A 27,537-nucleotide genomic window follows, 5' to 3' on the forward strand; every position below is an offset into this window, starting at 1 on the left:
CCCTACACAGGAAACTGTAACATCACAAGGCGAATCACCCGGTCCATATCTGCTCAGTTAATTGGGTCTAAGATCATATTAGATCTTTTATTGGCTAACGACAATGCCACTCGGGGAGCTCTGGAAACGTCATTCTGCAGCGACAGTTTAGGCAAAATAAGTACTGTAGATTTTTCGGAAAGTGCATAATTTGTCTGTTTATGTTAACGGGTTGGGGATTGTGCTTTGATGACCCCCTCAGGTAATTTGTTTGAAATATTTGTGTTTGAAATAACTGGGGAAGTGTATAAATATTGGGAATACATGATTGTGCATAGCTTTGCATTCCCCATTTGCAATCTGACACTGCACTCTTGTAATATTGATAACACTTTAAAATGACATTTTTCTCTCCCGATTTATATTATTTTATTAATTTTATTTTCAAAGTGAAGAGGGATCATACAATTTACTAGAATAATGTATCTTATTGACTAAGGTCCCAGGGGCAAGATACAGCTAAGCAAGCAGAGAATAAAAGACATCATTATCGGTGTTCACAGGTGATTTGAAGGATCTGTAAAATAATTGCAATTTAGCAAAGAAAAACAAAAAGATTAGCAAGTTCTCTAAACGTCAAACACTGAAACGTTAGTATACCGTATAAATCATCAGCTGTTGTATTGGCTTCTACATAAGTCATCATGTGCTCCTGTACTGTGTGATTTCGGACATGCCTTCACCGTGTCTCATTTCTCATGTATTAATTAAAACATTGTGTTTTATTTTGCAGCGTTGCAGTATGTGAAAGTTTTGACAGAGGAAGCAAGATGAGTGGTGGTTTGGCACCAAGTAAAAGTACAGTTTACGTCTCCAACCTACCATTTTCACTAACTAATAATGATTTGCACAAGGTAAACATTTTACTATTTTGTTAACCAGTAAAGAGGTGATGAGCAATCTCAAATGAATAAGACCATATTTTGAATGATTTGTAAAGGAACATATTCTTAAATACTATACATTATAAATGTTTTACAAATATAGAATGCCTTTTTTTAGTCAAGTTAAATGAGTCATGTGGATGGCATTAAATGTATTTGAAGTAATACAGGTTTCTGTCCTATTATTAATGGTAACTGGATGCTGGTTAGCCTGGATTTATTGGGGTCCTTCAAACATTTAAGACTCAATATGTACATGTCAATTAATTTTTGCAAAATCTGTCAACATTAGAACTTGAAGTATAGTGGCCATATCCTTCTTATCATTGGTTTCCTTTCTTTGTCAGATTTTTATCAAGTATGGAAAAGTTGTTAAGTAAGTGAAAACATACTTTATAAAAAATCCTTTTATGTCTGTTTTTATGTTGTATCTAGAACTTACTTAATTCATATGGTGTGTGATTTTTGGATTAACTGTTAATTCAATGCTTGATGCAAATGTGAGACTCTGGACCTTTCTCAACACTTCCAAGTGTGCTTAATGTGTGTGTGTGTGTGTGTGTGTGTGTGTGTGTGTGTGAGTGAGTGAGTGAGCGAGCGAGTGTGATGTGCACCAGTGTGTAATGGTCAGGAGCAGGGACAAGGTTACCAAACTTATTTTACTTGAGGCTACATTTGAACCCAGGCCACGAGAGTTGAAGGTACGCCTTTAAAAAGGTTTTTTTTTTTTTTTTTTTTTTTTTAAATCTCGAAACTGCATATACAGAAGCTGTACCTCATTAAAATCACACCCACACTGTGTGCATACTACATCATATAAATTCAAACAGTATTTTACTTTGTATTTGTACATTCTGTTATTTTGTGATTTGCAGGGTTACTATTGTGAAGGATAAAGACACCAGAAGAAGTAAAGGAGTGGCCTTTGTTCTTTTCCTGGATAGGGAATCAGCCCACAATTGTGCAAGAGCTCTTAACAACAAACAAGTGGGTTATATTTAATTGATTTCAAAATAAATACATACGTATACTACAGCCTCAGTTTACAAAGAATAATTCACTAAACCCCATTTTCTTTTTTATTTAGTTGTTTGGCAGAACAGTAAGAGCAAGCATTGCGGTTGACAACGGCAGAGCAGCTGAATTTATTAGAAGGCGCAATTATACCGACAAGTCCAAATGTTATGAATGTGGAGTAAGTTTCAGCATTATTCTATAACTCTATTTTAAGAGTTATATATTGACAAGTTAAATATAGGGTTCATGCATGTTGTTGCACAGGATTGTAGGAATATGGAGTAATTTTTAAATATACGTTGTGATCATGCCCATTTAATGGCTGGAATCACATAACCCAATTAGCAATAATCTTGGATTACTAGGTAGGGTAAATCCAATATTAGTGCCGATTGTGGTCTATGAGACCAGTCGTAAGTGGACTGAGACCGCAACTTAGTTGGGATTATCACAAAACCTCCCCTCCCCATTTGATTTCTATGGATCTTGTGTTCAGATGCCTGCAACTGATGTTACGCAATAAGTCCTCCCTTGAAATACTTTAATTGTATTATTTTTGTTAACTGTGTTTTGGGAAAATGTAAGTGTGAGAAGTTGCTCATTACATTTTTTTTTTTTTTTTTGAGCAGCGTATTTCAAGTGTTTTTTGTCTATTTTGGAGTGTTCAGAGAGGGCTTTTTTAACTTGGTAAGATTGTTAGTTTTTATTTTTAGGTTAAACACTCTTTCTGAATTTTAGGAATCTGGTCACTTAAGCTATGCATGCCCTAAAAACATGCTTGGTGAAAGAGAACCACCCAAGAAGAAAGAAAAGAAAAAGAAGAAGAAAGTAGAAGAGACAGAAGAAGTGTGAGTGTAGCTGTAGTGTATACTGTACTATACTGTAATTTGGTTCTGTGTCTAATTGCAGATATTGTTTGTCAAGATGTGTTTTCAAGCCTGTTTGTAATTATTAAATCTTCAGTGAGGATGAAGAAAGTGACGAGGAAGGAGAAGACCCTGCTCTTGATAGTCTCAGCCAAGCTATTGCATTCCAGGTGAGCAGCAGTCATGGTATATGCATGCTTTGTATACAGGTTTGGAAGCCAGAACTACAGTGGTTCGAAATGAAGTCTGGTCATCTTCTAGGGTGCTGTACGATGCAAGCTGATATCCACCCACTTGTGGGCAGCCACACAGTCCTTGAGTGAGGTGGAAAGCAACTCGTATCTTACAGCAACATATAACACATTTTTATATATCAGATACTTAAGTCAGAGGAATTAACTATATGCTAAATGTACTGGACATGTTTACTGCTGAACAGTGTGTCCCATGTTCTGGAGACTTGCAGTCATGGTGAAAATATATGTATATACTGCCAACAATGCTTCTTCAAGAATTACTTTGGTGTTCCTGACAAGGAGACACACAGAATAAAATAGACCAGTTTTGAGTCGGGCTCTGGGTTTTTCGGTCATTTTCTTTGCAGATTATTTAGTTTTCTTTAATGGTTTGTAGAGGTTACCTTGCTCGAAAGCTGTACATCTTCATGTTACATCACTTCTATCTGAAACAAAGAAATTACAGATGTGTTTTTGTCCCCCCCCCCCCCCCCCCCCCACACCCCCCACCCAAAAAAAGCATTGCGTTATAGTCTTAAGATACATTTTATTCAGTGTGTATACAAATAGGGTTCTACACCCTGGTATATTTAAAATATATATAGAGGATAGAGAATGATCGTTGGTGGTATACGGTTTTTATTCCCCGCAGGAGGATGTTTATGTAAGGACATACTCCGAAGGGGAATAAAAACTGTATACCACAAATGATCATTCAGTGTTCGAAAATAAATAGCAATATAATGTGACTTTTTTAAAAAATATTAAATTTATCTTTCATTGTCAACAGACTATGCTTTGACACAGATTAATTTCAAACCCTGTTTATGGCCTCTTCACAACTGTCTTTAGATAGAACCTTGCGCTCAGTCTGTCAGTTTACATCCGCTCTGTTTCCTACCTTGACCTGTTTTGAAGGGCCTACATGCTTCTCAGATAAGCCATATTCAGTCAGATTTGTAACTGGTATTTCATGACTAAACTAGTTCTCAAGGAAATAGTCCAAATCAAAACAACAATAGAAATTGTAGACATTTTAAGGCGTACGTGTAGAAAGACAGGCCAAGCTTTTCAGAGATGGGCCAGCTGAGAGAATTTGAATACTGAGTTTAAGATTTAAATAAGTTCTTAATTCTAACACCCACACACCCCTACCTTAGCATTAGGGTTAGGGATAGGACCATAGAGGAATTGCATTTATGGCAATTCATTTTGTTTTTCAACACTCAATATAGTGCATATTAACTTTTTAGAGTGTCAGCGACAATCTCACTCAGCATCAAAACTTTCACTGTATCAGTGGTGGTTACAAGAACTGAGCACGCAGGAGGATAAATTGTAAGCTCTGTGGTACAATGCCATGGTCTCGAGAACAAGCAACGGCTCAAAGGAAACATTTTTTATGTTCAAAAGAATGTTGTAGTTTTGCATTGGCCCATCTTTCTGCACGTATTGTATGCCCATTTTAAAGTTGTTATAAAACACATACACTACCGGACAAAAGTTTTAGAACACCTCCATTTTTCCAGTTTGTATTGAAATGTACGCAGTTTAATGTCTCAATGTACTCTGAAATTAAAACATAGAACAAATAAACAATTGGAGATGAAAAAGAAATGATGGAATCGTTTTGTTTAACAAAATGTAATCTAAATTTTTCACTCATCAAAGTAGCCACCTTTTGCAGATAAAACAGCCGGACACACTCGTGGCATTCTTTCTACAATGGAAATGAAATATTGTTTGGAAAGTTCTTCCGAACACTGTTGCAGAAGTTCCCAGAAATATGTGTTGCACTTGTAGGTTGCTTTGCTTTCACCCTTCTGTCCAGTTCATCCCAAACCAGCTCGATGGGGTTTAAGTCTGGAGACTATGCTGGCCATTGCGTGATTTGAAGCCTACCGTCTTGTTCTTTTCTTCTAAGGTAGTTCTGACATAGCCTGGAGGTATGTTTTGGGTCATTGTCTTGCTGTAGGATGAACCCCTGACCAACGAGGCGTATACCAGAGGGTATTGCATGGAGCTGCAAAATACTGTGGTAGCCGTTTTGATTCAGGGTGCCACTCACTCTGCAAGTCGCCAACTCTGGATCCAGCAAAAGAGCACCAGACCATCACGCTTCCTCCTCCATGTTTGACAGTTGGTGTCACACACCGAGGAACCATCCTTTCGCCTACTCGACGGCGTACAAAAGATCCCTGTGTGATGAACCGAAGATTTCAGATTTTGATTAATCGGTCCATTAGACCTTCTTCCAGTCTTCAGTAGTCCGCTGGCGGTGCTTCATAGCCCAGGCAAGCCTCTTTTTCTTATTTTGCCATCTTAGCAATGGCTTTCTTACTGCCACTCAACCTGTCAAACCTGCAGCTCAAAGTCTACTCTTCACAGTTGAAACTGAGACTTGCTTACTTTGACCAGTGTTAAGCTGTGCTTGAAGCTGTTGTCCTGTGAGCCACCTATCACGCAAGCTGTTGACTCTCAGAAACTTGTCATTTGATTCTGTTGTGGCTTTGGATCTGCCAGACCTCTTCCTGTCAGAGTTTCCTCCAGTTTCCAAGTGCCTTTTGATGGTGTAGGAAACTGTACTCACTGACACCTTGGCTTTCTTTGCAATTTTTCTAAAGGAAAGACCTACACTTTTAAGGGTTATAATGGTCTGTCTGTCTTCCTTTGTTAATTGCCTTTTTCTCACCATTATGATAGCAATATACCACTTCCTGCAGTACAATACTGTCCAAATAATGCTTAAGAGGGTGTAGTAACACAGTCTGTTCCAACACTGCTTTTATACAGACAGAAGGTTTGTAAGTAATCAACAAAAATTGGGACACCTGTAGGAATTGTTAGCATCAACATTCAAGGCTTAATTTGTTTCCATTGCTGCAGAACAGTTAACCCATTACTTGTTTCCTGAAAAAGGCCTTTTTGTATAACTCTGAAATGTACATTATTTTTCAGTTTTTGGTAACCTAAACTTTTGTTTTTAACCTCTGGCAGTTTACCACTTACCTTTATACCATTTCAGGTTAGTCACTGGACTTAAACTGCTTAGATTTCAATAAAAACTGGAAAAATGGGGGTGTTCTAAAACTTTTGACCGGTAGTGTATAGGTGGCAGTATTGTTTGAACTACTGAAGCAGAGGTTCGTCCTGAATTTCAGCTGCACATTACTGGATTGGAATGTAAGCAAAGACACATTTGAAACTAGTCCTGGTAAGCTAAGCTCTTCCAACGTAACTTTGAACGTGAGACCATTCGTACAATAGGGTGAGAACACCACCAGTGGCTTGTGTGTGTGTGTGTGTGTGTGTGTGTGTGTGTGTGTGTCATGGTTTTTGTTATTATTTACAGCAAGCAAGAATTGAAGAGGATGAACAAAGGCGCAAACAGAGAGAGGATGCAAATGGGGCTTCTACTTCTGAGGACTCTAGACGACCAAGAATTAAAAAGAGTGCTTATTTTAGTGATGAAGAAGAACTAAGTGACTAGAAGCTGTTATTTTACCTGTGCAAATTTTGAAAGTGTATTTGCATTTTAGCAATTTTATAAGTTTCCCTTTACCCAGATTGGTTCAGTTAGGTACCTTGGACTACTAGGTACCTTTTTTACTACTATTCTTATTTATTTTTTCAAAGTGTTCGTATAAGATTTGTCATTTTACCAATCTGGATGTAAAAAATATATTTTCACATTTTAATAAACTCATTAATCCTTTATTTCCTCTCACATTTCTGACCAGGGTAATATGAAATTGAGAATGTCTCTGTTTAGATCTCATCCACATAAAACCCTCAGCTGTAATTAATCCTCTTTTGTCTCCAAAGCAACCTGTAATTGCTTTTTCAGGCTTCAATGTGTAGCTTTGTGTTGCCATATACACTGTGACTTCCTGGTGGCCACCTCTGTTCAGTAGCTGGATGTGCAATTTGCAGCAAGTTCCTAAGGTTTCCTTTGTTAGCTGCAGCATTGGAATATTTCACAGTCCCTGTTATTATGCAGTTGATTTTTTTTCTTTAATTTCCTAAAATGTTTAGCTCTTTAATATTGTTTGAATGTACAGCGCTCTATTAGAGAGCTAACCCCTGACACTGGACACTGTGAATTAGGTAGCGTAATGCGTAGTCACTATGTATAGCTAGACTGTGTCCTCACAGGAACCTAAAGCAGTTTGGCCCTGAAGGACTACAACTGACATTCTCAGGGACATATAGAAAATGTTCAGATCCTAAGGGAGCATGGTGTGAAAAAGTTTAGCATTTCTCTGCCTTACACGCCTCTTCATGTTACACGTTTTTTATATGACAGAAAAAAGTTCAAGGTGATGAACTACCTTGATAGTGCTAGATCTAAAGTCCTTTGAGCATACCTAGCAGGTACTGAATGACAGGGTCAAGGTTAGGCACACAGCTCGCAATAGGAGCCCTCAAGGAGCTTACAGCTAAGAGATGTGCTAGGTTGGATGTGGATTTGTGCCAGAAATCTATGATTTAAGCATTCCAGCAGCAGGATGTAGCACTTGACAACACACTCAGCAATTCTTACACTGGTTAACTCTATATAGTACGTGCCTTTAATGCATACTTTTATGCAAAATTTAAATGTTTGCATTTTTTCCAGATACCTTTTATCCTGTTAAGTCCAAAACAGGTAAAGTCCTGCCCAACTTTTTTGGCGGAAGTACATTAAATGTCATTGCATTGTAAATATAACCTTACTAGTACTGGTGCTGTTGATCCAACTAAGGGTATTGGTACATACAAACTTTCTATTCTCATTGAGATTTGCACATAGAGTAAAAGTTGTTCAAATTATACAGACACTACATGTAGATAAAAGATGTTGGGAGATGACAGTCCAGGAATTAGTCTGGAGTAGTCCATGCCAGCCTTTGCCAATCTAGTCTGTCATGAATGGCTCACAGAAGCTAAGGTTCATTCAAAAACCATGATTCAGGCCAGTCCCCTAAAGTAAGCTTTAATTAGTTGTTCTAATGAACAAAATTGGCCAAACCAAGGTAGTTTGCAAGTTGACTTTCACCTGGATGTGTTTACCGCTTATATAAACTGGGGAGCTGAATGTTAAAGTATAATGAGAGCACAGCCATCTTCTCATATTTGCTTTTGAGACTAGAGGTTACAGAATCCAAATATTATGATTTAAGTGTAATGGATAAAGGAATAATCTAAGTTGCTCTTCTACTCAAGCATGATAATTAAGAGGAAATGAACTGTACTGTAAGTCCTGAACAACAGTATACTATGTGAAGAGCAGCGACAAGACTTGTGATCTGGTGTGATTGGATAGGGGCAGCAAGTTTACATAACTATAGTTATATTTCTATTCACTAAAACACCATCATTCATATAATGCAGTCATTATGTATAGCTTTAACTATTCTGCTGTGGAAGTTTTGCATAACTTATTTGCACAATATTCGTATTTGTTTGTCTTGTCCATAGCTAAATAGTTTTGTTGGTACTGCACACGTATGTCCAAGAGACAAAAATAAATAAATAAATAAAAAAAAAATAAAATAAATAAAAACATTGGCTGATCTTTTGATAATAATTTACAGTAGGGGCAGCTCTTTTTCTCAAATATGGCACATGTTGACTGGTAACGATGTTGAGCAATGGTGTCTAGTATAAGAGCATGTTGATGCAGAGCACTTAATAAATAAAACAAGAACAAAAACATGCGTCTGTCTCATCTCATAATGCAAACCTGCCGCCTTTACCTTAATGTTTCTCTTTCAGGAAACTGCCTGCTGACTTGATTGGCTAGACCGCCACCACGTGACCTTCTCGACTGGAGTTTCCACGACAGCTGGAAGCTGTGTGATCTGGGTGCTCGTCATTTTTGTTGCCTATTTTTCAGTTCATTTTTCAGTACAAACTAGTAGGTTTCAGGAACATGGGAGACAAGAAGAGTCCGACAAGGTAAAGCACGCCACGAATGCGCAGACTGGGGGATGTTCCCAAAATGCATTCAGTGTGAATAATTTAAGTATTTTGAGCGCAGTATGTGTGAATGAGGTAGCCGCTACAGTGTAGCAACCATGGCGGACGGGCTGTTTCATTACAGTGTCAATGCACAGACATCGTAAATCTAGTTGGTTTCATGTCAAAACGGTGTCCGGGTTTTTGTTTATAAATAGTTGCTGAGAGCTGATTATAGAAGTACAGTCAGTAACCGCAACAGTAAACCGTGTTCTGTGTTTGCTGTTTTGTTTGAAGGCCGAAGAGGCAGCCCAAGCCTTCCTCTGACGAAGGATACTGGGACTGTAGCGTTTGTACATTCAGGAACAGCGCAGAGGCTTTTAAGTGCATGATGTGTGATGTCAGGAAGGGCACATCAACACGGTAAGTGGAAACATCTATGCTTTCTATCTCATGTGTTTTAGCAACATAGACTGCGTGCACTAAAGCTGATGCTTTACTCCCGATTATCTAAAATGTGAAAGGGCTTGGAAGCATTATGACAGCAATTGCTTATTGCAAAGATAATGTTTGCATTAACACAGTGTTAATTAAATATTGATGAACTCCAACTGTAGGGTTTTCTATAATGAAACTAGGAAATCTTACGTGCGTGGTTTAGTGTGTGTGTTTTATCTGGCGCTTGATACTGTAGAGGAACAATATCTACTTTTATGAGGGGGCTAAAATATGTTTTATATTGCTAACCGTTTAAGTGTTAAGTTTTAAAATAAATCAATCAAAAATGGCTAGTTGTGTCTAAACCAATTTCTTACAAAATGCATTTCAGTCGCCCAGCGAAAAAAGAAGCTGCAGTGTGTGTGTGTGTGTGTGTGTGTGTGTGTGTGTGTGTGTGTGTGTGTGTTTATATTGTTTTGTTTCATGATGTTACGATTTTTGGTTTTGAAATTAGTGATACCAGTACAAGGGGGGGGGGATCACTAGATGCTGAAACCCAAGTCTTCACCACAACATCCTGCCAAAAATGCCACAAGGGTGAGACCATAGGGGCTAGTAAATTGTTATGCTTGATAAATCTCTAAAATAAATATGCATTTATAGAATTGCCTATTGATTTTAGGATTTGGACAAGCGACGACCAAAGCAATTCGATTTCGCCTCCAGTAATGGAAGGGAGAAAATGAGCTTCAGATAAACACTTAACCAGTTTGGTCTTTTTTGAAATAGCATTTATTTTAGCGCGACTAAATGTATTTAAATGTTGTTTTAAACAGATGACGTTGATAACCCATATACATTGAAAGCGAAAGGGTGTTAATACAGTGAATTATAATCCAGTATACATACCCTCTATTGCTTGTCATGATTAGCCTACATTTATTATAAAAACAGCAGTAATCAAGAACGCTTAGCAATACCAAAACATACAATTGTGGCCATAGTGTCAATAGCCTCGGGAGCAATAACGTAAACAGTATGGTTTCTTTGGGCTATCCATTAATCATTTAAAATAAACGTTTTTTTTTTTTTTTTAAACCAGAGCCTCCAGAAGATGACAGGATTTGTTTAAATGTTTTGTTTTGATTTTTTTTTTAAGTTTTTTTTTTTTTTTTTTTTTTTTTGTATAGATAAACTTGGTGAAATTTAGTTTTTTTTCCCTAAAACATGAAGTTACATTCGCTGGCATAGGCAAATATATTTTCTAGTAAAGTGAAATTGTGTGCTGCTGCTGCTATCTTCTGGGACCACTTTGGAAATGGGATGTTGATCTCAATGGGTTCTCATCATAACTAAGCATTCAAGCTTTGTTGTAGGTGCTACAAAAAGCATAGTTTTTTTTTGTTTGTGTTTTTAAATTGTGATTTTGTGAGACATTTATGGGGCATTGTAGTTTCCAGTGAAACCATATATTCTAACTTGATACATAAATTGATGCACTTGATCTTGGATAATTTGTATTTGTAGTTACCACCTTTGTAACCTTGTTCTTGTGCATGCAGCTCAGAGGTTCAAAAAGAGGAACAGTTTTGATATAAACAATGATCTGCACTGGGGCTGTAGTGTACTGCTTTCACCATGTGACGTGCACAGAGGTATAGGAGCAAACCACTAGCCCACTTAACAGGGTTGGTTTCAAAAGTGGTGTGCAAGTCTACTGGTGCATTGATCTTAAGCCTCAAAAGGTCATGAGTCTTAATTCAGTTACTGAAGATGGACTGTGAATTCAACTAAGTTATAAAGCATATTCTCTGATCTTTATCACACAGAGCAGTGGAACAACTTTATTTAGTGAGCATATGACCTCCATGGAAAGGAGATGACAAGAGTAAATTATAGCTGCTCCTTCACCTTCAGTCTTAAGCACCATTTTGATCAACAGAAGGCCTTGACAGCCACTGGTCATTCCAGAGGGGCATTGAGGCCAGCTAATATAACCATTGCATCTATAGTTAGAAATATTGTTTTTCCTTCTTGTGATCTAAAAGAAGAAACAGTGTAAAGCTTACTACATTTTATAGAATGTAAAAGTAAAACTTTTATACGTAAAGGTTTTTGTAATAGTTCTTGTTTAGATCTTGTGCCAGTGTATTTGTAAGGGGGCCTGATTTTAAACCCTTAAACCTTTTATACCCTTAAACCCTTCATCAGCAACAAGGAGTGCAAATGCACCCCAGCGAGTTTAAAATTATTCTCGTGACTTTTAGAAGATAGTGGGATGTCTTTGCATGCAGTGCTCCAGACGAGGTTTTGGATTGTTGCGTAATTTACTCTCCAGTTTAAACACTGCGTACACTGTATTTTTTGGTAAGTTACAAGTACTTCCAATAAATACAGTACATACTTTAATGTTAACTTGGTATAAAAAAAACATGGTCTTATTTAGTCCTGTCTAAATTGTATTACAGTCTGAGAAGTTGCTACTGTTGGTGTAATTAGCAACTACATTCACAGTCTCCTCCCACATGTACTAGACTGTTGCAGTTTTGTTTCCTTTCTCAGTCTTTTGTGCTCAACAGACACGCTCCCTAAAAATGTAAAAAAAAAAAAAAAAAAAGTGGAATGTTTTTTTTTTTTTTTTTTTTTTTTTTTTAAATTGTACCGATACTGCACTAATGCAAATAAAGAAACAATAATATTGTATTCCTTAATTGATCATCCAAAAAATTCGTTGACAGATAGGTACTGGTAGGTTAGGATGAGGGAGACTAAAACGTCTCCAAGAAATTGTGAAGAGCAAGAATCGTTTATTCACCAGAACCAAACGAGAGTGCATTCAACCATACATTATTTATTTATTTATTTATTTATTTATTATTGAAAACCACCAAAAAATAAATACAAATTTGGATTGCTTCACGCCCCCCCCCCCCCCCCCCCCCACTCGGAATTGGTTGCGAGTGTCACTCTGGAACCGCTCCTCTTGCCACTGGGTTGTTGATGACCAATCAGGGTCAGGAAGTGACAGCCAGACTGGACGTCTAGATTCCAGACGCACCTTTGGTGGATGGAGGATAAAGTCATGCAATGGTAGGGCCGGGTTATCCTGGATCTTGTTGACGATTTTGACCACTGCTTCCTTGCGCCGAATGTGCGGAGGTGTGATGTTGCTCAGCATCGGTAGCCACTGGACCGGAGTTGAGCGAAAAGTGCCGGAGATGATCCGCATTGCAGAGTTCAGCTGAGTGTCAGTTTTCTTTGCATGCGAACTACGACACCAGACTGGGGCACAGTAGTCAGCTGTTGAGTAGCAGAGAGCAAGGGCTGTGGACCGGAGGACCGGTGTTCGTGCTCCCCATGACATGCCAGCCAACATACTCAGCAAGTTGTTTAGTGCGCGGACTTTCGCAGCTGTCTTTATCAGGTGGTCGTGGAATGTCAGTGAACGATCCAGGGTAACACAGAGGTAAATTGGGCTGTGATTGCACTTAAGCCATTTACCATCTAGGACTACATTCAGTTCCCGCAAAGCACTTGCATTGTGCAGATGAAAAACTGCTGATACAGTTTTTGTGATGCTTGGTTGGAGTCGCCACTTTTTGCAGTAGTCGGGTAATATTGTCATATCGATGTTGAGACGTTCTTCCAGTTCTTCGAAAGCTTGGGCTTGAGTGGCACAGCAGATGTCGTCCACATACATGAACTTGCTAGATCTTGTACGAGGAAGGTCCGAGACATACACATTGAAGAGAGTGGGTGCGAGAACAGATCCTTGTGGGAGACCGTTCTGCTGAATCCGCCACCTGCTCACTTCTTCACCCATGTGTACTCGTATCCTCCGGTCTCGCAGCAGGAACTTCACGACATCTGGAACCCAAACGGGCAAGGATTTTGCCAGCTTTAACGAGAGGCCTGTGCGCCAGACAGTGTCGTACGCTGCAGTTTTCGATGAAGGTAGCTGGAGCCAGGACTTGATCACATGTACTTCTTCCTGCTCTGAAACCTGCTTGTTCAATTGGGAGGATCCACTCAACATCTGGGGTGATGCGTTTAAGGATCACCCGCTCCAGGACCTTGTAGCATACTGAAAGTAATGATGTAGATCTGTAACTTGCTGCGACGTGAGGGTCCGGTTTCAGGATAGCGATGACTTTTGAGCATCGCCAGACTCGTGGTATGTGGTGCTCTGACAGGACACGCGTTAGAAACCCAGCCAGCCATGACCTTACCCTTGGTCCTTAATGCTTCAGGAATTCTGGGGGGATGTTGTCATAGCCCATGGCGGTTCCAGACTTCATTCTGTTCAGAGCTTCTGCCAATTCAGTCATTTATTGTTTTTGTGTTTTGAAGAATATGTGCGCCACGTTTAAAATGTAGTTCCCAGGCCTGCTTAAAAAATGTGTGTGTTCTTTATCTGCTGAGTGAACAGAACTGCTTGGTTTCAGGTGTGACTGGATTAACTGTGACCTGACCACTATTCCTTCGGTGGAGTTGGTGCCACTTGTCTCTTACACGTCTCTTCCATTGCTTGTCGAGAGGTCCTATTTTAATAATTGACTTGAATTTAATAAATGACTTTGATCTGCCACTGTTTGGGGTAAATTAAATGGACTCCATGGTATTCATGTTTGGTACACACCTGTAGTCTATGATTCCCACAGTCAACAGCAGACCAGGTAGTCCTGGTCATGTGTATTCCTACATATACTATTTATATTACTTTTAAGTAATGGTCCTATTATGGTTAACTTGAGTGTTGTCTAATGCTGTATTAAGTCAGGTAAAAAAAAAAAGTTGCACTTCCATTTTTTACTTTTATGATCAGAGAAATACATTTCATAAATACATTAGCCAACAGACACACTCACATATTCATTAAAAGATTTAGGATACAAGTAAGTTTCCATATTCAGAATTATATCTTTCCCAGTTATGCAGAGCACTGTTAAAAGCATTGGCTGTATTTTGTGATTTAAAAATGGACAGAGTGTTAAACACGGTATAGTTATAATACAATAATCACGTTAGCTGCAAATTGTATATTACGTTTTCTTAAAAGCAAATTTTCTGGTCCATGACCCCCTGTATATTTGAGTCTCACATTATGGTTGATTGAAATCCTTAAACGATGGGTTGGTGCTTTTAGAAAAAAAAATGTCGGATCCCTGTAGGATTCAGACATTTCTAATTACTGTAATATTCTTGTATTTCATTAGGGAATAAGTAGAAACTTCCCCTGATTTTCCAAGAGCATTTAATTTATTTCACTGAGCAGTGGATGAGTCGTACGTCTAAACCACAGTTCAACACCACGCTAGCCAAACTGCTGTACATACATATAGTTTGCAATAAAGTACATGAGGTCGTAGCATTAGTGTGATTAATATTGCCCATTTTTTAAAGTTAAAGTAAATCTACATCTATTCTTTTTAATACATGGATGGATGTATTATATATGCTATCCAAACTACAGACAACCACAACCTGAATTAAAATATAGCTTTATTTTTTTTTTTTTATTTGTTCGTTTATCTACACATTAAAAATAAAAACTGAAATAGCTTGGTTGGACCCCCCCCCCGTATTAGCAATCCTGAATTAGCTCAGGAGTAACCAATCGTCTTGAAAAACACACACCAAGTTAAGCAGTTCTCCTGTTTTTTGGGAGAAGAATTAGTTACTGGAGGGGGTGTTCTATTTTTTTTCAGTTATACTATTTGTATTTGCAAGGAGAATAATATTGTGTTAAGCCCATGTCATAGAAACTATGGCTTGTTTGAGATTCTCATGAACTCTCTTTAACATTGAAACATAATTCACAGAGAGTTTCATTTAGTTCTAAAGTTTATGCTGACAACCTCTGAACTGTGGGTACATGGAGTTTTGTCTGTCTGTCTAAATGTTAGGTATATCGGGGGGAACTGGATGTGGAAGCACTCGTTTGTCTGTCTCACTGTTCTTGTTTCACATATTACATATTACATTCAGCCACTGACTCACTGTGTGACCCAGAGCAAGTCACTTAACCTCCTTGTGCTCGGTCTTTCGGGTGAGACGTTGTTGTAAGTGACTCTGCAGCTGATGTGTAGTTCACACACGCTAGTCTCGTATCTTGTAAATCGCTTTGTGATGGTGGTCCACTTTGAAAGGTGCTATATAAAAATGTATTATTATTATTATTATTATTATTATTATTATTCATCAAAGCACCATATACTGATATCATTGTTTCTGCTCTTTTGTCACCTTGGTGAACACTTTAGCGGATATGGCTCAGCTCTACAGTAACACCCTGACTACCATTCTTAATAATACCGCCCCTAAAAAACACAACCTGTCTCGTACACACGCTCTTCTCCCTGGTATACAGACCAGCTGTGCTCTGACGGCAGCTTGCTGTAGGCTTGAGTGTAAGTGGAGGGACTCCGGGTTAACTGTGCGCTTTCAGGTCTGGAAACAACACCTTTATCAATATAGGGATGCTACTGCCTCCACCAGATCCAGTTATTTTTCTAGACCTATTGAGAATGGCCATGGTAACCCGAGGCTTTTGTTTTCCACTAGAAGTCGCTTGTTAGAGCCAAACCGCTCGTCTACATTATCAGCTTCTCAAAGTCTGTAATATGTTTGTTGGGATTTTTCATCGACAATTTTGAAAACATTACACGTCACTTCCTGTTTTTGATACACCAATTATTTAGTTTTACCCTGTCTGAGTTTATTTATATACCCTTTATTCTCCAGGTTACCTCCCTAAGCCTGACTGAATTGATTCCAAAAATTCAACCCACTACTTGCTTGTTAGACCCCATTCCTACTTTTCTTGTTCGTTCCTGCTTTTTGGCTCTCCGCCCATTGGTGACTAATATCATCATCGAGTTTTTGAGCTCTGGAGTTGTGCCTTCAGCGTTTAAAATCGCTGCAAAAAAAAAAAAAAAAAAAAAAAAAAAAAAAAAAAAAAAAAAAAAAAAAAAAAAAAAAAAAAAAAAAAAAAAAAAAAAAAAAAAAAAAAAAAAAAAAAAAAAAAAAAAAAAAAAAAAAAAAAAAAAAAAAAAAAAAAAAAAAAAAAAAAAAAAAAAAAAAAAAAAAAAAAAAAAAAAAAAAAAAAAAAAAGTCATACCAGTGCCGCAAAAACAAACCAAATCACTGATAATTTGGGTAATTATAGACCTGTTAAATTCGTCTTTTTTGGAACGTGTTGTGGCACAACAATTGAATAATTGTACCGTAAACCATAACATTCTGCTTTCTTGGTCAGAGACTCTTTTTTTCTGGTACTGACCTTAGTAGGTTTAGCTCTTATTTATCTGAAAGAAAGCATTTTGTCTCTGGGTGGGTTTAGGTCCGTTACTGGAACAGTATCCTCAGGGGTTGCCCAGGGCTCCATATTGGGGCCTCTTCTATTTAGTGTGTGTGTGTTTATATATATATATATATATATATATATATATATATATATATATATATATATATATATATATATATATATATATATAAACATATAAACTCTGGAAAAAAATTAAGAGACCACTGCAAAATTATCAGTTTCTCTGGTTTTACTATTTATAGGTATGTGTTTGAGTAAAATGAACATTTTTGTTTTATTCTATAAACTACTGACAACATTTCTCCCAAATTCCAAATAAAAATATTGTCATTTAGAGCATTTATTTGCAGAAAATGACAACTGGTCAAAATAACAAAAAAGATGCAGTGTTGTCAGACCTCGAATAATGCAAAGAAAATAAGTTCAGATTCATTTTTAAACAACACAATACTAATGTTTTAACTTAGGAAGAGTTCAGAAATCAATATTTGATGGAATAACCCTGGTTTTCAAGCACAGCTTTCATGCATCTTGGCATGCTCTCCACCAGTCTTTGACATTGATGTTGGGTGACTTTATGCCACTCTTGGCGCAAAAATTCAAGCAGCTCGGCTTTGTTTGATGGCTTGTGACCATCCATCTTCCTCTTGATCACATTCCAGAGGTTTTCAATGGGTTCAGGTCTGGAGATTGGGCTGGCCATGACAGGGTCTTGATCTGGTGGTCCTCCATCCACACCTTGATTGACCTGGCTGTGTGGCATGGAGCATTGTCCTGCTGGAAAAACCAATCCTCAGAGTTGGGGAACATTGTCAGAGCAGAAGGAAGCAAGTTTTCTTCCAGGACAACCTTGTACTTGGCTTGATTCATGCATCCTTCACAAAGACAAATCTGCCTGATTCCAGCCTTGCTGAAGCACCCCCAGATCATCACCGATCCTCCACCACATTTCACAGTGGGTGCTAGACACTGTGGCTTGTAGGCCATTTCAGGTCTCCGTCTAACCATTAGACGACCAGGTGTTGGGCAAAGCTGAAAATTGGACTCATCAGAGAAGATGACCTTACTCCAGTCCTCTACGGTCCAATCCTTATGGTCTTTTGCAAACCTCAGCCTGGCTCTTCTTTGCTTCTCATTGATGAAGAGCTTTTTTCTAGCTTTGCACGACTTCAGCCCTGCCCCTAGGAGCCTGTTTCGAACTGTCCTCACCGTGCACTTCACCCCAGCTGCCGTTTGCCATTCTTTTTGTAGGTCACTTGATGTCATCCTATGGTTGCTGAGTGACATTTGAATGAGTTGGCGGTCATCCCGGTCAGTGGAGAGTCATTTTCGCCCTCTGCCGGTCTGTAGCTTTGTTGTCCCCAATCTGTGCTGCTTGACCTTGTTCTTATGAACCACCGTCTTTGAAATTTTAAGGATGGAAGCAACCCAACGCTCACTGTATCCCTCTGCCAGTAAAGCCAGAATTGAACCCTTCTTTTCCTCGCCCAAAACTTTCCTTTTCAACTCTTTGGGCATGGTCAATAGTTATATTTTGATTCTAATTACTTTTGAGGTACTACTAGCACTGTTTTGCCATCCAGCTGGTCCTATTGCAAGAGGATAGTGATGACCACAGGAGTGTTTTTTATACTTTTCCTCGCTAAATAAGATTTGGTTCAGGTGATCCCCTAATCAGTATCTCATTCAGTAGAATGAGGTGTGCCTGTGTTGGAATTCAGCAGACACTGGAATGGAATGGCTGCCATACATGTAGAGATGCTGATTTATGAAAAAGTTGCAGTGGTCTCAATTTTTTCCAGATCTATATATATTGAAGTGGCTGTTTCCATGCTTACTAATTGTATAACTAATATTAAACTTTGGATGCAACAAACATGTTTTGCAATTGAACTGTAAGACTGAGGCCATGTTACTAGGTTCTCCCACACCAACTGTGTAAATCTAGCAGTGACATGGCTATCGATGGAGTTTTGCTCTAAAATGAAAAATTTGGGGGTAATTTTTGACCCTAGCTTAACATTTGAGCCTCCTGTATGGAATATCACCAAGGTGTCCTTTTTTTCATTTTAGGAATATCGCCCGGCTACGCCCTTTTCTCTGTATGCCTGTTGCTGAGAAACTGGTCCATGCCATGGGGTTACCAAGAACACCAAATTGCATTATGTTTGAAACTCAGCAGCCAGGGTTTTGACTAGGTCTCGATCTGGTGATCATATTCCCCACTGCTGTTGGACTCTTGTATGTCTCCACGACCAGATTACAAACTGTGGGTGATCGGGCTTTCTTGTGAAAACGGACGTTACAGCAACATTACTCATCTCATCAGGTTGCTGGCCATCTCACGGACAATGGCACCCTTGAGGTCCAGAGTTGTTCAAGGGTTCCCTCGGTACATGTGTGACTTCAGGTACCCCCATAACTAGAAATCTGCTGGTGCAAGATCAGGTGAACGAGATGGCCATTCACAAGGAAAGTGAAGTGAAATGATTCTGTCCTGAAAGTTCTCCTGCAAGACATGTTTCACCTGGTTACCAATATGCGGAGGGGCAATATAGAAATGACATGGGTTGTCAGCACGGTGTTGTATCATGCAGCAGTGACTGTGCACGTTTGAGGTCCCCTTGGATGGCTCTTCAAAAAAGAATGGTCCAACAACAAAGTTAGTCATAAAGCCACACCACACTGTCACTTTAACATCACGTAGGGGTCTTTCAGATATTGTATGTGGATTAGCCTCTGACCAGATAACACGGTTACACGTGTTCACACTTCCAGCCGTATGCAATTTGTGCCCTACAGTTTGTGAGGTATGGTGTGTTGATGTGTAAACTTACTTTCTAATCACTCTGTACTTGGCACAAGCTGTAAAGGTTACTGGAATCTGGAGAAATACAAAGGCAGTACAATACAAAGTTCATCTGTCTACTTTTTTTCACACTTTTTTTAATGGTACTTACAGCTCAAATTTTGAATTTACGCAATAGGGATGTATGACACTAAAATGCTTGTTTGGTATTCTTCTCTACTTAATATGGGCATAATTTAATAAAACAAATAACCAGCCACGTTTTGCTTTTCTATAGCCGATATTGACGACACTAGCTTATTTACTTTTGGTACATATGTGTATTCTGTTATGGGCATCATCCAATAACAAACATTTGCTTTAGCCTGTTCTAACATTGAGATACTTCTAACATGTGTTTTGCAAGCACCTCAAATTTCTGTACAGTAATGAAAATAAAAAATCAGAATCTGCAGAAAATTTGAATTCTTCTTCTGTAAAAATGTCCAATTGACCTGAAAGAGCAGTAACATGTGTTGCTTGCTTAAATAAGGGTTAGTAGATTGATATTGCCATTTTAAATGCATTCTGTAATGTCATATTTACTAGTGCTAAGAAGCATAATAATGCTATTTAAATGTATATTCAGTTGCAGGATGCCACAAAAATGCTTCTATAAATACTTCCTGTAAGCAATGACCTGTGTTTTGACACTTTAGCATTAACTAGAAGGGTGGAGCAGAAAATGAGGTACTGGGGCTGCAGACACTGTAATGAGATTATTGGTAAAGTTTACCCTGAAACTACTGAATTTGTTTTCTTTTGTACAAGACATTATTACACACACACACATATATATCTATATATAAATTGATCTGTATTTAGTATGAATTGGCTGTTAAATATCAAATGGCTAAATTAGAAAGGAAGCGCTATATTAAATAGTCATGTTGTAGTTTAAGAATACAGTATTCTGTTATTTCCCTATCTGACCAACACAAAAACGAACGAGTAAAGAACCTCTGTAATTTAACATGGCTTTAAAGTGAATTCACTAGCATTTTCTCTTGGGGGTGCATTAAATGCTACACAGAGAGGTTGAGAAATGTATGAAGATGAGATGACAACAGAAATACACAGGAATACCGTGCACAGGTGTTGGCAGGGGGGGTTGGAGAAGCTTTTGTTTAGCAAGAACAAACGTTAGATGGTGGTGAAAATTATGCTGTGTTTACATTACATTCTAGGCTTTTCTACACTATTTGTACTTCATTTACAATGAAATTGCCAGCTGTGTACTTTAGGTTATTTCTATGTCGGTTGAATTTGTAATTTCACATCTACTTTTTAAGCATAAAGTAAATAAAATGTAAAAAAAAAATCCCAAACAAACAAACAAAATAAAAAAAACACAGCACATGTTATACACTTATTTTATTTTACTGGATTATAGTTGAGTTGTTCAAAAGTAATTTTCTGGCATGTAAGGACCAACATTTTCTTTGACCCACAATTTGTGGAAACAGTAATCTGATTAATCAAGGCTGATCTATAAACTGGTTTAGCTTAAACAAAACAAAAAAAAACCCTTTTCTGTCAATTTGTCGTATATAAATTAGCTTCTGTCTTTATTGGTGTCCTGTATGTAACACCATATTAACAGCTGGTCTCCAAACTCTGAACCACTTGTCTTTTTTTATTAATGCACATGTTACATAAACCAAAGTTTTAAAGCAAAATTTATATACAATAAAAAAATAAGAGAACATAAAATAAAATCTGCACTGACTGCTGTGTTAACACTTGTTTGGGCAGCACTGTAATGAAAGGACAACTATGCTGTTTATTATTAATATAGAAGATTAGTGGCTTTAAATAATCTTCATATGTCCATGAACGTTGTATTTAACATGGCAAGCCATTTGTATTGGTTGATGGTTATACTATTGAACACACAAGGCATATCTGTTAGACCCATTTACATACATTTTGCTGCTTGGTGTCTTGCTGACCTTACTACAGTATGCATGGTTTGTCAACAACAGGAAAGTATTTGACGCTGATAATCTGCATTGTAGAGCACTGACCGTTTTAATGTTGGCCTTTCTAAATGTCAAATTTTTTACTTCAAATATGAGGGATAAGAGGGATCTTGAGAAACCTCGAACACTATTAGCCTAAATGTTTGTTTATACAATACGTGCTAGTACAATTTACTACATGTACCGTATGTATGTTCATGCCATGGCAGAAAAAAAAACAGATGGATTTTTTAGTAGTGCAGTTTACAGTAATGGGGTTGTATAAATTACATTTTGATGCACACCAACATAATCATTAGGATAAGTCATCTTCGAATGCAAAACCAGAATTTAAACCATTAAAAAATATATATGTTTTTTATTGTTTGTACCCAATTTTGAGGTGGTGTTTTTATTTTATTTCTACCCGATGTAAAAATGATTGTTTGTCCCATCCCTGTGTGTGGGGAGCATTACTGTTGTGTGATTTGGGCAGCTCAAGAAACCTCGTTTAATAGAATTATTTTAGTGCACTTGCTACACTCTCTGATCTCAAATTAGCCATATGTCATCTTTATTTATTTTTTTCTGATTTGATATGATTCAATATTTTAACACTTTTTAAAAATATATAATAATCTTAATACACTTTTATTAGGCACTGTAGTTTTAGGAACTGCCTAGCATTGATGCGCAATTTTTTTTAATATTTTCTTTTTAGTTTGCATTGATAAAATGACTGGTGACTTTTTTGGTTTTGGGGGGTAGGGGGTGTGGTGGTGTGTGCTGAATTATGTTTTCTTTGTATTCAATCACAAAAAAACTTTCTCCCATAACAAATCATTCTAGGCGGCCAGCACTACGTATAGAGAAAATTGAAGATTCAAGAAGGCGAGGCGTCCCATCTCTGCGAGGGGGGTAGGTGGGTTTGTTTACATTGGGAAATGCAAATTTTAGGCTTGTCATTGGAGTGACATGAACAGCATTGCTGGGAAGGTGGGACCATGGCTAAAATAAATTCTTAAATGCCAATAGAACGTCGCGTTGTTTCAATAAACTTTCTTTAATGATTAGGGAAATTATTAAGATATTACATAGTGGATTAGGGAAATTATTAAAGAAACATGGCGTTGTTGTTCTGACCAAGCCTTGCAAGTCAATTTTTTAGTTGGGTTTCTTTCCATCCTAATCCTTCTCTCTCTCTCTCTCTCTCTCTCTCTCTCTCTCTCTCTCATATATATATATATATATATATATATATATATATATATATATATATATATATATATAGAACATTTTCTGGTATACATTCAACTGGTAATGAACCGTTATACCCTTGGGAACCTCTTTTTAGGGGTCCCTAAAAATTAATTAATGTGACATACAAGGTTTAGTAATAACATTTGTATGATCAGGAAAGGTTTAGTTAAACTTCAGAATCAAACTGTCATTTTGAGTCGCTGAAATAAAAATAGCAAGTAATATATCGTAATGATTTCTGTTTAATTTTTATAAAGAATTATAATATATTAAAAAAAATAAATACATAAAAATGTAACCGTTGCAAGTTTTTTTCTTTTAAACAAATGTTCTTGAATGAGCTCAAAGATTAATGCAGTCAACATTACATTAATAATGTACAAAATGCAATACTGAAAGCTGCCAGGCTTCAAATAAGTGGCTGCTCCGTTCTGGAGTCTGTATTGCAGGGAAATACATTCTGTAATTGGACACTAATCCTTGCACCAATCGGAAAACATCTCATCTGCAAAACAATGTGCTATAGCGGTTTGCAAAGTATTTTGCAACTATGGTGGACATTACTAGTTTTTTTTTTATTTATTTATTTTATATTAAACATCATAATAATAATAATAATGTATAATGTGAACATTACTCAGTTATAGAAACTGAATCACATGGTTATGTTCCAGATACTTGATTTTTCTGGTGAGTCATGTCTTTCATCATGCTTCTTCCAGACAAAATGGAAACAAAATTACATTTGTATATTCATAGATTTGTCCAGTCTTGAGCTATCCTGAAGCGTATGAATCATTTGTGTGCCACTGTTACTGGTGCCAGATATTGGCTGGTGTTTAACAAATCCTATGGAAGTGATTAATTTCCAACTTTTTTATTCAGGAAGGCAAAGAAGATGTGGCCAGCTGTTTAAATGAAATGCTACACAACAAGTGATATCAAGGATATTATTAGTGATATCAGCATTCTTTTGTTGATATCAATAGTGTGTCGGGAGTCTTTTGTAGATCTCCAGGTTTTAACTAATAGGTGTGTTTTTTGTTTTGTTTTTTTCAGGAAACCCCGCCCAGTTTCCCAGTTGGTTGCACAGCAAGTAACCCAGCAGTTTGCTTCTCCCACACAACCAAAGAAAGAGAAAAAAGACAAAGCAGAAAAGGAAAAAAATGAAAAGGAAACTACAGTCAAAAAGAACAGTCACAAGAAAACAAGGTAATTCTAACTATAATAACATTAGAAAAAAAAAAAATCAACATTGATGATGCTAAAAACATTTTGGGTCTTAATAAAATATGTGTTGTGACAACTTTTGTTTAAGTAAATGCTCCATCTTCTAGCCAGTAACAGTCTTTGATTACCCACAATCTCATCTGTTTGGGAAGTGGCATGGTACACTTAACTTCCCTATATACTGTATCTGGCCCTAAACTTTCACTTTTCTGCTCGCTGCAGCACAGTTGAAAAGCTGAAGTTGTAATTTCCGGTAGAGTTTGGTGTGTCTAACAAATCTGCCTGTTGCCTTTTTGCTGATTTAGGCCAAGATTAAAAAATGTGGATAGGAGCAGTGCACAACATTTAGAAGTCACAGTAGGAGACCTGACTGTTATTATCACAGACTTTAAGGAGAAAACAAAGTCCACACCTACTTCCAGTGCGACATCTGCTGATCAGCACAGTCAAAGTGGCTCCAGTTCTGACAACACAGAAAGAGGAATGTCAAGGTCGTCTTCACCTCGGGGAGAAGGATCGTTAGTCAATGGAGAGTCCCACTGAACCTCATATCACACTGTTTCTTTAGTCAGTTTGGAACTGGCAAATATCTTAAGCCAAGATATACCACAAGTCAAAATTTCAGCCCAGAATACACCACACATTCATGACATACAGGCAATGTTGGTGCACATTGAAGAAGTCTTCCGGAATGTTTCACACACCGGTGACTTTTACAATTCTCAAATAAACTGCCAATTTTGAGTGCACTTGAAAAGTTAAGAAATAATCTATTCCACCCTTGTTATACATACAGTCAAACTAAAAAAATCTGTCCTACGTACCCAAAGGTACAACTGTTAGTGTCATGTAAATGTGGTAGTATTTTACATCAATTACAGTGTTATAATGTCAATATAAACTTTCAGGCTCTTGCTTTCTATCAGTTTCCAACCTGGACTGTTATGGCATGAAATAGGTACAAGTTTGAAGAAAACAAGTCAGACTGCCTATATGCATTGCAAGAGAAAAATGTGAAGCAGCTTGCTGTAAGTATACAGAGACGTTGATAGACCTGATTAACTGTTGTAACAACAGAGCCTTTTCTCAATGGTTAAATGCACCTGCTGGTACTTGGTGTGGCTGAATGGGGGGAAAATGTTCTTTAATTAAGGAAAAAAATATTTGTATAAGTTTTTGCCAATGTTTTGCAGCACATGTTATTTTAATAGAACACATCACTCTGTTATTTTGCTGGTTTTACCAGACAGTGTTTGTATGTATATGAACATCTCGCGAAATAATAACATGGTTTTACTGTCAGAACGAAAGTTTGTAAGTAAAAGAATGAACTGATAAATCCATTGTTTAGAAATGATCTATCTTGATCTGCTTCCCATTCATTTTATATTCTAGATGCTAGTTTGTCATTACAGTGGTTTATAATATAGACATGATCACAAAATAAAATAAAAAAATGATAGGCCTTAGTAAAATGCATCCTAAATATAAGTCATTACAGTGTCTACATTTTTGTTTTGTTGTGCTTCAATATGGGATTATTACACTACTTTACCAATTGGGATCCCAGAGAATCGTGTGTCCCATTATATTTTCAAATATATAATATGAGGCGTTACATCATTAAAAAGTAGAAATTAAAGCTATACTTTATGCTGTCTCCATTTTTGGAAAGTGTAATTTATTATCTGTTTTTGTATAATTCTCTATTTCTGTTACTACTTAGATAATTATTTACCAGGCTTACTGTGTCCTTTTTTCAACCTTCTGAAAATACTTCAAGCCAGAGTCCTGTGCGCAGGTCCAATTTTTTTCGACCCGCAACCTGCTGCAGCACCGCCATCTTGCCCACGACCCGACCCACTTTAATAAGACCTGCAAGTTTTTGTCCTTTACCTACTGCCTGCATCGACTGACTCTCTCACGCGCTAACATTCACATACAGATATCTCTACCATTCTCCACAGATTGAGTTTACACAATAGGCTATACAGCGTTGTAGCTTTCTCTAGTGGTCTGGATATATTTTAACATATTAATTATCTGTACTTACTTTATTATAAAATGCATTCCTTTCGTGCCACCAGTTGAAAGGAAGCTATACCTCTGCTTTCGCACAAAAGCATAATGGCAGGTTTTGCAAGCAATGAATCCAGTCACATGCTCATTATTTTCATTGATTCCAAAGAATTACACACTGATTTACCTCATGAACGATTATCCACTACATGATATAAACCTTGCGCTACCTTTTGTTTCACCTCATCCACAGACATTTTTTATATATCACCAAGCCGACATGATAAAAGGATCTTGTGACATAACAAACAAGCAGCAATACAAAGCAAGAACACTGCTTAGTCAGCTGACTCCTGCCACCACCTCCTGCTTTAGTGCAGGAAATACCGCTACATTTACCTTTGAATGCCTTATTTGGGAAAAGGTTAGAGTACCCAAACTGCGAAAAAGTTCACATTCTGACCTAACCTTACCTGCGTTTGCGGGTCACATGCGGGTAACCGACCTGATGCAGGACTCTGCTTCAAGCTACATACACTAGGGGTATGCAGCTGTGATTTCTGGTTGGGAAAGGATTTATGTAAGCCTAATTTTAAATAATGAAATAAGAAGAAATAGCAATAGAGAAAATCGAAATATTCTTAATGTGCAACAAGTTCCAATATTTACTGCACTGATGTTGTACAAGCATATAGTTCTGCCTCAAAATTCAATGGCACAGTTTTTAATGCAGTGTCTTAAGTGTAAATATGGAATCTGGCCATTTTAAAATCTAATTGCTTGCATTGAAAAGTTGTCCTTTGCTCAAATCTGTTTGACAGATGCTCCCCCTCGTGGATGACTGATCTGATCACATCACTGCCACTGCCTTTCTGTGCCTGACCAATATTATTATTATTGTTATTGTTTTATCACACATGCTCATATTTTTCATTGTGTTTTCCCCTGTAGCTGAATTTCATCAAAATGTGAATTAATTATGTTCAGGAAATTGCAGTGGAAGACAAAGGACAGTACTGCAGACTTGCATGTGTTCTTCGGTCAGTACTTTAAATTAGACGGTTCAAAGCAAATGGTCCACTGATGAAACTCTGTAATTAGATATAAAAGGTTCAGTATTTCAAAATATGTCACTTTGTAAGACATGCTGTATTGTAGGCTACAAATGAAATCAAATTGCATGTATCTTTGTTTCACATCGGGGACAATTTTCTGTAAATGACTAAATCGTATAGCAATACCCCTCACAACACTAACAGAACTCAGAAAAAACAGCACCTTTTATCTCTGTGGACCCACTCAAAACCTAAGCTGCATTTCCTCTGCCAAATGCTGCAGTGCTTAGGTGGTGTGCACAGTTGCATTCTTGCTGAGCATGGTGCTTGTGAGCTTGTAATGAACAGTGATTCCACCTCAAGGCAGAGACCTACAATTAATTAGAAAGAGAGGCTGAGAGTTGGAAAATTGTGCGT

The 27,537-nt window shown here is 37.5% G+C and overlaps 2 protein-coding genes across 3 annotated transcripts; both read left to right on the plus strand.

Moving 5' to 3' along the window:
• The first annotated feature begins 126 nt into the window (after positions 1-126).
• On the plus strand, positions 127-6,756 carry LOC121318129 (zinc finger CCHC-type and RNA-binding motif-containing protein 1-like). The gene is made up of 8 exons (XM_041254447.1): positions 127-241; positions 773-893; positions 1,271-1,299; positions 1,799-1,910; positions 2,011-2,118; positions 2,679-2,788; positions 2,904-2,976; positions 6,395-6,756. Exons 1-8 carry the CDS (start codon positions 201-203, stop codon positions 6,530-6,532), a joined length of 732 nt encoding a protein of 243 aa, XP_041110381.1. The 5' UTR covers positions 127-200; the 3' UTR covers positions 6,533-6,756.
• A 2,089-nt stretch (positions 6,757-8,845) lies between these two features.
• On the plus strand, positions 8,846-25,692 carry LOC121318130 (YY1-associated factor 2). 2 transcript variants are annotated; one of them, XM_041254449.1, is made up of 5 exons: positions 8,846-8,982; positions 9,280-9,405; positions 22,406-22,474; positions 23,876-24,028; positions 24,352-25,692. In XM_041254449.1, the coding sequence occupies exons 1-5, from the start codon at positions 8,957-8,959 to the stop codon at positions 24,587-24,589; spliced, it is 612 nt and encodes a 203-aa protein (XP_041110383.1). In that variant the 5' UTR covers positions 8,846-8,956; the 3' UTR covers positions 24,590-25,692. The 2 variants fall into 2 exon arrangements, with proteins under 2 accessions (XP_041110383.1, XP_041110384.1); XM_041254450.1 differs by lacking the exon at positions 22,406-22,474.
• Positions 25,693-27,537: the final 1,845 nt, after the last annotated feature.

Source organism: Polyodon spathula, chromosome 7, assembly GCF_017654505.1.
Source record: "Polyodon spathula isolate WHYD16114869_AA chromosome 7, ASM1765450v1, whole genome shotgun sequence".
Lineage (NCBI taxonomy): Eukaryota > Metazoa > Chordata > Actinopteri > Acipenseriformes > Polyodontidae > Polyodon > Polyodon spathula.

What these genes read in the sequence shown, in the direction of transcription:
- LOC121318129 (XM_041254447.1), top strand. Translation starts at nt 201, where the DNA reads ATGTTAACGGGTTGGGGATTGTGCTTTGATGACCCCCTCAG. An exon ending in TGCTTTGATGACCCCCTCAG is followed by an intron (nt 242 to 772) that starts GTAATTTGTTTG and finishes TTTATTTTGCAG; the next exon opens with CGTTGCAGTATGTGAAAGTT. An exon ending in CCAAATGTTATGAATGTGGA is followed by an intron (nt 2,119 to 2,678) that starts GTAAGTTTCAGC and finishes TCTGAATTTTAG; the next exon opens with GAATCTGGTCACTTAAGCTA.
- LOC121318130 (XM_041254449.1), top strand. Translation starts at nt 8,957, where the DNA reads ATGGGAGACAAGAAGAGTCCGACAAG. An exon ending in GACAAGAAGAGTCCGACAAG is followed by an intron (nt 8,983 to 9,279) that starts GTAAAGCACGCC and finishes TTTTGTTTGAAG; the next exon opens with GCCGAAGAGGCAGCCCAAGC. An exon ending in AACAGTCACAAGAAAACAAG is followed by an intron (nt 24,029 to 24,351) that starts GTAATTCTAACT and finishes TTGCTGATTTAG; the next exon opens with GCCAAGATTAAAAAATGTGG.